Consider the following 14,486-nt stretch of genomic DNA (forward strand, 5'->3'; position numbering starts at 1 on the left):
GATTGCCCAGTCACAGGCCGATGCCGAAATGACGGACATGCTTTCTCGGGCGGCCGCGAGCGTCGGGTTAGAGTGGAACTCTCCGCTCTCCCCTGAACCCTCACGGCTTGATGATTGGTTACTGGGCTCGCGGTGCCGCTCAAAGCAGCCACGCCCTGCTCCAGTGCCATTCTTCCCGGAAGTGCACGAGGAGCTGACGAAGTCGTGGGAGGCACCTTTTACTGCCCGGCCCCAATTCCACAGTTCCCCTGCTCTCACTACCCTCGATGGTGGGGTGGCCAAGGGCTATACGGCAATTCCCCCGGTGGATAAGGTGCTCGCAGTGCACCTATGCCCGCAGATCGCCGCAACCTGGCATGGACGCCCTAAGCTCCCGTCCAAGCCCTGTAGGCTCACGTCGTCCCTGATGGCTAAAGCCTACAGCGCTGCTGGACAAGTCGCCTCTGACCTACACACCATGGCTCTCCTGCAGGTCCACCAAGCCAAGGCGTTGAAAGAACTGCACGAGGGTAGTTCCGCCCCAGATTTGATGCAGGAACAGTGCTCGGCAACCAACCATGCTCTCCGAGCGACGAAGGTCATGGTGCGGTCTCTCGGGTGGACGATGGCCACACTAGTGGTCCAGGAGCGCCACCTTTGGCTCAACCTGGTGGAGATGGGCGAGGCCGACAAGACACGGTTCCTTGCTGCCCCCATTTTCCAGGCGGGCCTATTCGGCGACACCGTCGAGGACATTGCCCAGCAGTTCTCGGTGGTGAAGCAGTAGACGGAGGCAATCCGGCACATCCTGCCCCGGCCCAATGGCATCCCCCTGCGGTGACTGCACTGGCTCCGCCGCAGCCTGCCCCTTTGGCCTGGCCCCAGCGTGGAGCCAACCGCAGGAAGCAGATGCCACCCGTCTCACGGCCGGCGCCTTAGAACCCAGAGAGGTCCTCAAAGCACCCCTGAGATGGGCGAATCAGGGACGAAGGATCCCACTCACTTGGAGCTAGTAAAAAGACCACTCCATCCCCCAGTGGAGGGCCGGGCGGAAAATCTTTGTTGCCTTTTTCTTTGATTCTGCCGCATGCCCAAGTGGCTGTGGTATCCAACAGTTCAGCAAAAGAGCGGCTTCCTTCCTCCCTGGGTCACATACCCAGTGTGTACGGTCATCACCACGACTACCACCCACGGGTTTTTTTCTTGCAGGACTGGCGCTCCAGCGGTGGCCTTTCCGCCACTGAGCGCCCAGCTGTGGCACACAGCCGCCCCCGATGTGGCAGTCTCCACGGGTTACGAGGACAGGCCTCTTCCTCCTCCATCCCAGGCTGTTCTGGGGGTGGTCACAAGGTGCCAGGTAAGTGCTTCGATGTCCCTAGACTCAGCACGGCCACAACATGGTGTGGCACCTCGTGCTCCGCCCCGCCGAGAGGCCCCACCTGCCGGTACGTCCGACGACGTTGTCCCCTTGGTCCCCCTTGCGCAGAACTTGGACACGTGGCTCGTGCTTTCCAATCCGTTGTGATGGCTGATCCGGACCGTCCGACTCGGCTACGTGATTCAGTTTGCCAGGCGCCCACCCAGGTTCAGCGGTATTCACTTCACCTTGGTCAAGAGTGAAAACGCTGCCACCTTGCACATGGAGATCGCTACCCTCCTACGGAAGGGCGCGATAGAGCCTGTCCCCCCAGCCGAGATGAAGAAAGGGTTTTACAGCCCTTACTTCATCGTACCGAAAAAAGGCGGTAGGTTGCGGCCAATCTTTGACCTGCGAGTACTGAACTGGGCTTTACACAGACTCCCGTTCAAGATGCTGACGCAAAAACGCATTCTGGCGAGCGTCCGGCATCAAGATTGGTTTGCGGCAGTAGACCTGAGGGATGCGTACTTCCACGTCTCGATCCTTCCTCGACACAGACCCTTCCTGCGGTTTGCATTCGAGGGTCAGGCGTATCAGTACAAAGTCCTCCCTTTCGGCCTCTCCCTGTCTCCTCGTGTCTATACAAAGGTCGTAGAGGCTGCCCTTGCCCCATTAAGGGAGGTGGGCATTCGCATTCTCAACTATCTCGATGACTGGCTAATCCTAGCTCACTCTCGAGACATGTTGTGCGCACACAGGGACCTGGTGCTCTCACACCTCAGCCGACTAGGGCTTTGGGTCAACTGGGAAAAGAGCAAGCTCCTCCCGGTTCAGAGCATCTCTTTTCTCGGTTTGGAGTTGGACTCAGTCTTCTTCATCCTCGGCGGTGGCCACCACGCTTGGGTTGATGCATATGAGGCCGCTTCAGCACTGGCTCCATACTTGAGTCCTGAGATGGGCATGGCTCACGGGACACATAGCGCGGTCATCATGCCGGTCTGTCACCATCTTTTCAGCCCTTGGACCAACCTCTCTTTTCTACAGGCAGGTGTTCCTCTAGAATTGGTCTCCAGGTGTGTCGTGGTCACGACAGATGCCTCTAAAATGGGCTGGGGTGCTGGGGCGTGCAACGGGCACACAGCCGCCAGCCTCTGGACAGATCCGTGACTGCATTGGCACATCAACTGCCTCGAGCTGTTGGCAATTCAGCTCGTCCTGTGGAGGTTCCAGCTGTTGATTCAGGGCAAGCACGTGTTAGTTCGGACAGACAACACTGCGATGGTAGCATATGTCAACCGCCAAGGCGGTCTGCACTCTTGTATGTCACAACTCACCCGCCGTCTCCTCCTCTGGAGTCAGCAGCACTTCAAGTCGCTGCGAGCCACTCACATCCCGGGCAACCTCAACACTACAGCGGATGCGCTGTCATGGCAGGTTACCCTCAGGGGAGAGTGGAGACTCCACCCTCAGGTGGTCCAGCTGATTTGGAGTCGATTCGGACAGGCACAGGTGGACCTGTTCGCCTCCCAAGAATCCTCCCACTGCCCGCTCTGGTACGCCCTCACCGAGGCTCCCCTCGGCATAGACGCGCTGGCACACAGCTGGCCCCCTGACCTTAGGGAAGCACGACCTGACTGCACTCACTTCCATCAAGAGGGTACAAGCGTTCACTGTCAGCGAAACATGCCTTGAATTTGGTCCGGGTTACTCTCATGTGATCCTGAGACCCCGACTGGGCTATGTGCCCAAGGTCCCCACCACCCCTTTTAGGGAACAGGTGGTGAACCTGCAAGCGCTGCCCCAGGAGGAGGCAGACCCAGCCCTGTCGTTGCTGTGTCCGGTGTGTGCTTTACGCATCTATTTGGATCGCACGCAGAGCTTTAGAATCTCTGAGCAGCTCTTTGTCTGCTTTGGTGCACAGTCTCCATGTTTGTAGCAACTCCTCCCCCATTGAGCAGGATCTACCTTGAAGACTCTCCACATGGTTGGAAAGACCATGTGATGTATCCTTCCACTTAAATATCCCCCCCTCTCTTTGGGCGAGGTGTGGTCTCTGCTGTGTCTTCCCCTTGGGAGGGACACCCCCCGACTAGACCTGGTGGCCCAGTCGGATAATCCCCCTTCTTTTTTAGGGAGTGTAAAAAAGAGAAAAGAGGCCACGACTGGGTTAAGCCTGTCTCTGTCTCTTGGGTAGTCGACTTGTCCCCAAAGGGCCGTTCAACACTCATAACTATGTTGGGGGAGGTTACGTGTCGACCTGGTGTGCTGGCTATGAGGCACAGAGTAGTCTGCCCACCACACACTGCCAGTTCACGTAACACAGTTCAGCCAATTGTGGCGTTTCGTATAGGGACCCCTAGTGTCACTACATCGACACAATGTCAAGTGAGTGACAGATAGGGAACGTCATGGTTACTTGTGTAACCTCCGTTCCCTGATGGAGGGAACGAGACGTTGTGTCCCTCCTGCCACAATGCTGAAATAACTGCTGAAATGGCCGGAACTTATATCGGCTCCTCAGCATAAAACCTGAATGAGTGGTTGCATACCAGCTCCTTTTATACCCGTATGTCCTGGGGAGTGGCATGCAAATACCACTCGCCAATTTTCATTGGCCTTTTTTCAAAGACCAGAGGTGTCTCGGGCTCCCAAGAGTGACCCCTAGTGTCACTACATCGACACAACATCTCGTTCCCTCCATCAGGGAACAAGTAACCATGACGATTTCATTATTATCCATTAAGTTTGTTCAGGTCAAAGTCAAATAGAAGAGATCATATCACAGGGACCATTAAAGTATATGCAAAAACTTTTCTTCAATAAAACAATTCATTTTCAGTACAATTAAATAATCAATGTTTGGACAGGATTGGAGTGAGTTACATTGAAAAGTTTAAAAGCTACCTTTAATGCTGAGATGATTTGCAGTTTACCACCCCATGACATATGTTAAGGATTTGTTTTGAGCTTTATCATGGTTAACTAGAGCTTTTCCCAGGAAAAAGGCCATAATGAAATGGGCTTAAGTGAAATAATACAGGCCAATAAGAGGCACGGTGTCTATAATACCCCAGTGAACTTTGGTTTACCTTAAGTTCTAACCCAGCCCTCCACTATGCCTTCTTATTTGCTTTGCTCATTGCGGCTCACTCTAGCAAGCATTGGGCTTGGTTAGGGGTCATTTGGGGACTGGATTTTGCTTAAAATGTAGCACATAACTGAATAAAACCACCGGGTTGCTTTGTGTCTGAAATGATTTCAGTTTAAGCAAAGTATATTGATATAATGTTAGTCATCCATTCCAGTTCATCCTAGGCCATCTGGGGGTTTGCTCATTAAATTTTATGACATGTCTGAGTAAATACTCACTTTCCTCTCTAGCACAGCTCTTTGAGTCCACCGTGCTTTTCACCAAGACCAATAGGGAGGCAGACCTTGTCTCTGAAAATTCTGGTAAAAACAGCATCATATTCCTGCCAAAACGCATGCACACAGCTCTGTTTGGCATGAGAACTTTAGTACTCGGCTCACACTAATGTGTTATTTGTTCATGTGTAGCATGTTCATTTGTGGGGGGTATTGAATTCCAGCATGTGGACAGATAAAAGCTAGAGAGAGACAAAATAGGAATGTGGGGTTTAGAATGAAGGTGTTTGTCTATCTATGTGTGTCTTTTATTGTGCGATAGTGAGAAAAGAGGATTGTGTTTGTTTGTGTGATGGGGTGTGAGTGTGTGAGCAGTGATTTGCTATCGTGTTTTCCAGTAAAATAGTGACTCATTTCTATTAGAAGCAATTTTAAAGCTGCCTGGGATTTCCGTATCATCATTGTCTTCGTTATATTCTATATAAATGCGAAGCACAAATCAGCCATCTATTAAATGATTGCTTGGTACAGTATGAGTCATAACAAACTGAATGTGACTGGAGGACTCTTTGTAGCACTTAAAGGGGTAAACATATCAGCTTTTCTGCCATCTGCTCCAGAATGACATCATACTTAATTTTTGTTTAACATACCAACTTAGACCAGCATGAATTTCCATGCTGGTCCAGACTGGATTGGTAGTGATAATCTGGTGATGGTCTAGACAGTGGACCTGGACAAGCTAGTTAAAGAGATAGTTCATGCAAAAATGTCAATTTTGTCATCATGTACTCAACTTTCTTTGTTCCGTGGAACACAAAAGGAGATGTTTGGCAGAATGTTAGGGACCGATAGACTCAGTCACCATTCATTTTCATTTCATCTTTTTTCCATTCATTCTGGGCTGTCATTCTGCCTGACATCTCCTTTTGCTAGTGACCAGCTATGCAAGTCATTTCAGCAGGTTCTTACACTGTTGGTCTTGTGTGAGAGTAAAGCTTTGCAGATACTGCCTACATGCATTTGTAAGCCTGCTCAGTGATTGAATGGGTCTCGCCAGTATCTTCAACTTTTCGGAAACTCTTGGAGACCTTTGCGTCTCTTATTTGGTCTGGGACTGAGAATGTAGAGAAAATGATGATCAGAGACACTTGGTTATTCCATTGTGCTATGCTGGCAGATCAACAATGGTGCACTTTAACCTTAATTCATCTCTATTAATTACAAAAATAGTTTCCCTGCTGGTCCATATAGGAATAGGCTTGCTAATAAGCCTGCTCTGATGCATGCATTAGAGACGAAAGCACAAGAGAACTGCCACCCACTCTACACTGCAACTCCTATCACAGTCAGTTGAATTAGTCTGTCTGCAGACGACTCAAACAAAAAGCTGTGAAGTGCTCTTGGAGGACACAGGGCTGTCTGTAACAGGCTACTGACAAGGCTCAGTCAATGCGTGCTACAGCCACTGAAAAGAAACTAAATTAGATTTTCTCTCAGGCTCCTTTTAACTCTACCTTCCTCCCTTCTTCCCCCAGTAGCTTCCTCTCTCTCCCTCTTTCCACCCCCTCCATCTGCCAGACTGCCACTTTGACAAGCCGTCACAGTTGTCAAATAAGAAAAACATGTTGGAGATGATATTTTTGGAGGTGAGTGTTACTTGTCAAAGGAGCCTTTTTCATGCTCGCTTCTAACCGAAAACTTTAACAGGCCTATTTGCATTATCTTATGTTGACTTTTTAGAAGAGTATTATGCAGCTTTCAGTACTAGTTATATTTATTATTAAAGTGCGTAATTTCTGGGACTGGACTGGTTGCTCAAACAAACAGAGGAATGTTATGATAGCATGACAGAGCAACACTGAGCATGTTTACATGCAGGTTCTTACGCCGATTATGATTAATAAGCCGACAGCGTGTGTGGTCATGTAAACGCAATAAACTGCATTCCTTTATCGCCATCAAGGCCATAAATGGGTTATGAATAACCTGATCAACAAAGGTCAATTTTTGCCCATTACGCAGATTTTGTGTGCCATATAAAAACCTTACCCAGTGTTCTTACCAGCTCACCCAATGTGCGCACATGTTGAGCGCATGCCTCTTCATGGTTTGACGTCAAAAGCAGAGAATAACGCAATTATTTCAAATGTCATGTAAACACAGGTTTCTTGCCTTGTCAGATTTTTTAAATAAGCTGATTTTAGAGAGTAATCAGCATAATGGTGTGCATGTAAATGGGCTCACTATTACACTTTTAGGTGAAATCATCCTACAAATGGCTTACATATAGTTTTCTCTGTATATTATGCTGGGATACAAGAAAGAATTTTAAAGGAATATTCCAGATTCAATACAAGTTAAGCTCAGTCGACAGCACATGTGGCATAATGTTGATTACCATAAATATTAGCCTAATTTCAACTTGTCCCTCCTTTTTTTCTTTTTCTTTTTTTTAAAGGCAAAAATGTGGGTTTCAGTGAGGCACTTAGAATGGAAGTGAATGGGGCCAATGTGTAAACGTTACAAAACTCACCATTTCAAAAGTATAACCACAAGACTTATATGCGTATTAACATGATTTTAGTGTGAAAAAATGGCCTACAAACATTTTCTGTGTAAAGTTATATAAGAAATGAGTCTAAATAATATATATATATATATATATATATATATATATATATATATATATATATATATATATATAGTTTTTTGTGGTAATTAACATTATGGCACATTTGCTGTTGATTGAGCTTAACTTAATCATAACATAATCCTTTAAATCCCTGTTAAATGTCCTTTTTTTTACAATTACAGAGAAATTACACACCACATTAAGGGGTTTAATTAAAAACAAATATGTATTGGTTTGCTTTTAGCACCACTATTAAATGCTGCTGATTTTTAGGGAAGCATTGTCTGTCTATAGGTGTGTGCATGTGTGTATGTGTATATGTGTGTGTGTGTGTGTGTGTGTTTGTGTGTTGTACCCATTCAGTGCCATGGGAGGAGATGTTGTCACAGTGGCTTTGCTGTCACCTTTTTAACTGTTGGCAAGAAGCCTGCAAGGTCTACCTTAGGGCCATGGCTAAATTTAAGTTTGCCGCTCACAGCCCTAATCAGTAGCATCAAAACAACCATTAACTGTGGATCTGTCTGCCTCTCACAGCAGCCTGCTCCCAGTGGAGGACACTCATAACAGGGCCAAAGAGAGAGAATCACACAGGAGCATGTCCCATCAGCCCCTGTGTCTGCATTGCTACTGCCATACCTAACGATCACTCCCGAGCCCTCTCACACTCGGAGTTACACACGCACAAACACATACACATACATACATGCACTTGTGCAGTCAGCATACAAACAGATTAAAGCTCAAGACTACAATCAAGATACAAGAACAACTTGACCCAGGCTTATGTTCCCCCAGAATCTCTGAGTAATCTCTGGTCACGTCATGCTTAAAAGTAAATCTCTAATAAGTAAATTCATGCCTGAATTGCACACATGAGTCCTAAATGCAGCAGCATGTTTCCTGATGATGGAATCAGTCACATTGGAGGGAAATAACTGCACTTTATACTGGAAATGTCACATGGCTAGCCGTACAATTTAAAGTAAATTCACAATGCAAAATTGCAAACTCTGGAACTTCATTACTTCTAAAAGCACATGACCAGTTCACTGCTTATCTACATGCACAGATTTGCTTTGTGGACATCTGAATGCAATGTAAACAAATGCAAAACAAACCGACTATTGATATCAGTACTACTGGCCTTTAAAGGAATGTTCCGGTTTTAATACAAATTAAGCTCAATTGACAGCATTTGTTGCATAATGTTGATGACAAAAAAAAAAAAAAAAAACAATTGTATATTTTAAAATTTACTGTAAAGCATTTGTAATGGAATTTAATGGGGCCAATCCATAAACATTTAAATACAAGGTTTCAAATATATAGCTACAAGACATAAACATGATGAGTGTTAACATGATTTCAGTGTGATAAATTCACGTACCAACCTTTTCTGTGTACAATTTTATCCAATATTACAATTTTGTTGTCATGACGACGTTACGTAGATAAATCCCTGATTTTATAACACTAAAATCATGTTAACACTTATACTGTTTATGTCTTGTGGCTATAGTTTGACTGGCCCCATTCACTTCCATTGTAAGTGCCTTACTACAATCGCAGTTGTTGCTTGCTGCTGAATAAACGCTGAACGAATCAGAAATATTTCTGCGCTAATCAACATTATGCCACAAATTCTGTCATTTGAGCTAAACTTGTACTGAACCCGGAATATTCCTTTAATCATCTATTTGAGAAGCTAGAGGCATATTCTGGGTTCAATACAAGTTGACAGCATTTGTGGCATACTACTGATTGCCACAAAATTAATTTTGACTTGCCCATCCATTTCTTAAAAAAAAAAAAAAAAAAAGCAAAACTCTGGGTTACAGTGAGGCACTTACAATGGAAGTGAATGGGACCAATTTTTAGACTGTAAAATAATCACTGTTTCAAAAGTATAGCAACAAGACATCAACAATGTGCTGTTTACATGATTTCAATGTGATAAAATCACTCACTACTCTTAGTTTTAACCAATTTTAAAACTTAGTTGCCATGATGATGTAATGTCAACAAACCCTAAAAAATTATAAGCTTTTGATTTCTGCATTTAAACCCTCCAAAAAATTGGCCCCATCTACTTTCACTATAAGTGCCTCATTAGTGGAACTTTTTAAAGAAAAGGTGAGACGAGTCAAAATTATTTTTTGTGGTAATCAACCACAAGTCACAAGTGCTATTGATTGAGCTTAACTTGTATTGAACCCGAAATATTCCTTTAACTGACATGATAAAAGGACTTTCTATAGCATCTATAAACATTATATGCAGATACAAACATTGGGCTTCATACATATTTTATGTCTGGCCATATGTATGTTAGTCATTTTCTGCTTGGTGTTTGTGTCCCACTGGTTGCCTTTTTCATTTGGCTGGTCTTCACAGACTTTTCAGCTAGAGGGTCCAGGAATTAGAGTTTGTATGCAGTGCATTGAAACACTTTGTTGTGGTTCGAGAAAGAAAGTATTCCTGAATTTGTGTGTAATTAAGGTACGAGGTCAAGAAGTGTTGCTCTGTTTAATAATATAAGTATGAGTATTTGTTGGCTGATAAGTGGTTAGTTTTGCTATCATCTGATGTATGTGTCACAGATTCCTTTCAATCTGCTAATTTAGGCAACACTGTTTTGAAAGTGAAGTATTACAACTAATCTCAGATCTGAATGTGTGTTCACCCACACTGTGTTAATTTGTGAGTGAAGTGAGTTGTTAAACAAAATCATTGCATATTGTTAAAGAATTGAGAGGAAAGGGAATGGGAGAGGAGGGAGGGGTTTCTGGCTATTCCTGAAAGCCCTCAATGGTGTTTTGGGGAAGCCATCTGCTCCTGTTCATGGTTCATTTAGCAAGCTACTGGGGACAGGACGTTTTCCCTGAAAGCAACAGGTATAAAAGGACTTTGTCCCCACCCTATGAGGATAGAAGACACTTTACTTTTTCAAACTGAAGTCACAAGAGACCTGCTCAGCAATGCTCTCCACCCTCCCCTCCTTCTTGAATTTCTAACTTATAACAGAATGTGAAAGTACCTAAATCCACCAAAAAACAAGTCCGTTTCCATTCTAGCCAAATGTTCGTGGATGTTCTGCAAACAATGCTGAATAGACCAGCATATTTGGTAACAAGCACTAACCAGTATAAACCAGCCTAGACCAGCATGAAAATGTATGCCAGTCTAAACTGGTCTTTTTTTCTTCTTACCTTCCTAGGAGTGCATAGGTGTACTGTGAATCGGCAAGCATTAAAGCAATCTCCCCCTTCTTCATTGAAATGGCACACTCTTCCAGAGCCTATAAATGCAGAACAGTCACATTTTTAACTTTATCAGATAACATCATCATCAGTGTCATCCTCTATGTCAAACTCACTTCTAAGGAACTATGCTTATTTTTGGACTTATTTTGCACATTTATAGCCTAAACAGCTTGGCAAACAAGACTGACCTTTCTAACCTTCCAAAATAAAAAAGTGAATATATTTCACATAAGCAAACCGGTTACTTTTCCCAGCCTTGGGTAAACACATACAGAACTCAACATGTGAAAGAACAGGTTAATCCCAATGGAAAATTTTGCAGGCAGCAGGTGCAAGATGACAGATAGCATGTGGGCAGGTGTTCCAGAGTGTCTTGTGAGTATTAGAGGCTACCCCTCCTCTGCCTGTTGATGTGCCTCACCTGGTTGACGTCTCCTTCGCCAATAACTAAGACCAGCTTGCTGTCTTTTTCCACCACTGTCCTATCCTCTAGCACACCCTGCATTTTCAGTGTGATCTCTTGACCCCAAGTAGGGGTCAGGGCATTCTCAGTACTGGCTTGTAACACCTTCTTCCTCAGCAGACAATCATCTAGAAACAGTCAGGGTAGTGGTGGGAAAGGGGGGAGGAGAAAGATGTCAACAAAACCAAAAGACCTTAAAGCAAGAGTGTCAGACTTGGGCACATGTACAGTATGGTATGTAGCAAAGATGTAGCTTTTGGGGTATCAAGGAGTTATTTGCAACATGATAAGATGTGATAAAATGTAAGATGCAAACATGTATTTGCTATCATGGCCCTACCTGTAATGTCCACCCAGTCATCTGCCAGAAACAACTCCTCAAAGCTTTTGGTGGTCCAATCTTCAACCTCATATTCTGGAAAAAGTGTGTCCTCTGAGCTGTCACTCTCTTCCACTGCCTGAATTTCCCTAAACCGAACTGTTTTCCCAAAACTGGGAGTCTTTGTGAGTTTTCTGTTCTTCTCTGTGTCTGATTCATTGGTCTCAGGTGTAGTGTAGTGGGTATTTGAGGTGATGGGCTCATTGGTTGCCTCTCTGCTTGGGACATTGTCCCCTTTGTCCATTTTGTTTATGCTGCTTAAGTTTTCAATACACTTAATCTCGCTCATTTCCTCTGCCTCTTTATTCTCAGTTTCATCTTTCTTTTCACTTCTTTCTTCATCCTCTTTGTCTTCCATTGCTTTCTTCTCATCCTCCTTTCCTGTGACATCCATTCTTTGCAGCCCCATGATTGGTTCTTGTAGTACCCGCCTTGGCTGCAGAAGAGCTGCCTCACTGTTTAGATCCTCCTGGTCCCCAGAGCCTGGATCGGCATGCCTTACTGATTCTACAAATATCTCAGACTCCAATGCATTCTCCTCCAGTTCTCCAGCCTCTGGTTCCAAGTCCCCACACAGTGCTAGGGATACCATCGATCTCTTCTAAAGAGCGTCTTCTAAAACATGCAAAAGATTTGAAAAAAATATTTCGGTGCTGCTCAACAGCCAAACTTACGAACACCTGCAACCATTAGCAATGGTGTGTAGTATATTCTAAAGCAGAGTGTCCACATGGACTTATCATGGACATGTAGTGCTGCATGACATAAATCCTATCTGTGGCCAGTCCATTTCCTGTAAATCTTCTTAAACAGTCCTTCTTTTAATGTTTCGCTGTGAATGCTGTAATTTCACTGCTTCAGTGTGTTTCATATATCAAAGAAAACAAGAAATGATCAATGCACAGGAATTGTGTTGTAATGTAAAGCCCTCCTGGTCAGTAAGGTTGTGCAGTGATAATCGCTTGGATTAGAAAAGAAAAATCTAATCTGCCCCAATGTCTGTAAGCTTCTTAGTGACTTCATCACGTCGTTCCGTAATGTTGTTTCCATGAATGCGTCCACCAATAAGAGGACTTCAGGGACTCATGGCTATTCTGGTTATTTCTGCCTTATAAAATAATGCACAAATATTATAATATGTAATGTATTGTAATATGTGTAATGTATTTTTATAATGTATTTTAATGTACAAATTGGCAGATTTTTGTTTAGATATCGAGCAAAGGAATAACCTCTTTTAATGAGGAGAACAGACAATGACCGAAGATAGCACACTCCGAACACATGAACAGGTTTTTCCTGGTTTGCAACATGCCTCAGTGTAGAAGAAACATAAATGAGCAATGCTCAATTTCAAGACAAGACAAGCTCTTTCACTGTTTTTTTTTTTTTTATATGTGATTACACTTAACAGACCCACAAAATATAAGCACATACATTTAAAAAACAGTTTTCTGAAAATAAAATTTGTATGGTGAATGCAACATTTAGACTGCTTGTCCTTTAATTTGAAAAAATTATCATTTGTTGAGTACAATTATTGCAGTTTATGGTATTGTATTTAATTTTATGCAAAATTATTGAAAAACATTTGAAACAAAAAAGAAAAGAAACCACCGAAAAGATATGGTCCTGTTGTCGAATTAATTGTTTTGATGTTCTGCCAAGCATTAAAGCAATTCTTCAAGGTCACATCGATCTTATTATATGCATGTTACTTTAAATACAGTTTTAAGAATGTTGATCTTGGTTTTGTCTCTACAGATGAAACACACAAGAGAGTTTTAGTCACTTTCTGCATTCTCTAGAGGCTGTTGGCACTGTTTATGGTACAGTACAGTTCACCAAAGGGCAAAAGCTGATTTTTTTGTTTGACATGGGCATTATAATGGCATTTAAACATGTGTGGTTGAGTAGGGTATTGTGCATGAATAGCCCCTAAGCTCTGTGGATGACCAAACAAAATACTGACACTTTGAATAACATAACATTTAATAAAAATGGCTTCTTTTGTTTGTAATTAACATTTTTTTTTTATTGATTCATACAGTAAATAAAGAAAAGCAAAACATATATACACAGAATCAACATTTAACCCCCACTATTACCTCTCCCTCTCCCAATACCCAACCCCGCCCTGACCCTCAACAAATATTCCTGTGGTCACACATGAGTATATACACAAAAAACAAACAAACAAGCAAATAAAAATGGCTTCTTGATGTTATATGTAAAAAGACAAATGTTTGAGGTTTATCTTTCAACTGCAGATTGCCACATACTGTAAATCTTGCCAACTCTCTGCAACATCTTGCCAACTTGCTAATTGTAAAATACCCAAACATTTTTTGGTGTGTGAAAAAAGCAGGTGGAAATGAAGGGAGTTTCAGAGAACAAGCTCATCACTCAAGGCATAATAAATAAAATAATAATATGATTTGTAATGTACATTGATGCACATTACAGATCATAGTATATATATATATATATATATATATATATATATATATATATATATATATATATATATATATATATATATATATATATAATCCTGGATTTACAATGTTTTGACCAAGTTTCTACTTGAATTGCTTATCTTATTTGAGGTGCAGCGCAGCCTCACACCAGTGAATCTTATGTACTTTAATCTCTACTTTCATAGATCCCATCCTAAGACTCTGACACTTCAGCTCTTGATCCTGAACTCATTTGTATTTTTAATGGTAAAGTACATGTTTACATGAACTCTTATGCTTTCATATTGCAAAGCAACTGGAGAGTGGCATGTTTTTATAAACCACAATCTGAGGTAATGTATACTGTTTGTCCAGTCTGCTTCAGATGTCACTGTATCTCAGACAGCCATATGGCAAGTAGCATTTCCATTAGAGACTATGAGAAAAGTCCTTAATCCAAAGGCCCAAGCACCTTGTCTGTTGGGGATTATGTCTTTCCAATTAACCTAAATTCCCTATTTATTTATTTTTTTCTGCATCACTGTCCATTTCACTTCATCTGTTTGTAAGCTCAAAAGGTGA

The 14,486-nt window shown here is 43.1% G+C and overlaps 1 protein-coding gene across 1 annotated transcript in view; it reads right to left on the reverse strand.

Annotated features, from left to right (window-relative positions):
• Positions 1 to 12,365, reverse strand: part of LOC127456101 (peptidyl-prolyl cis-trans isomerase FKBP8-like) — a 73,475-nt gene extending 61,110 nt beyond the window's left edge. The window contains exons 1-3 of the mRNA XM_051724428.1: positions 11,407 to 12,365; positions 11,025 to 11,194; positions 10,550 to 10,638 (exon numbers count right to left, since the gene is read on the reverse strand). Of these exons, the coding sequence (XP_051580388.1) occupies positions 10,550 to 10,638; positions 11,025 to 11,194; positions 11,407 to 12,037 (890 nt within the window). The 5' untranslated portion in view covers positions 12,038 to 12,365. The remainder of the gene's footprint in view (positions 1 to 10,549; positions 10,639 to 11,024; positions 11,195 to 11,406) is intronic.
• Between the last annotated feature and the right edge of the window lie 2,121 nt (positions 12,366 to 14,486).

This window comes from Myxocyprinus asiaticus, chromosome 18 (assembly GCF_019703515.2).
Source record: "Myxocyprinus asiaticus isolate MX2 ecotype Aquarium Trade chromosome 18, UBuf_Myxa_2, whole genome shotgun sequence".
In the NCBI taxonomy this organism is placed as follows: Eukaryota; Metazoa; Chordata; class Actinopteri; order Cypriniformes; family Catostomidae; genus Myxocyprinus; species Myxocyprinus asiaticus.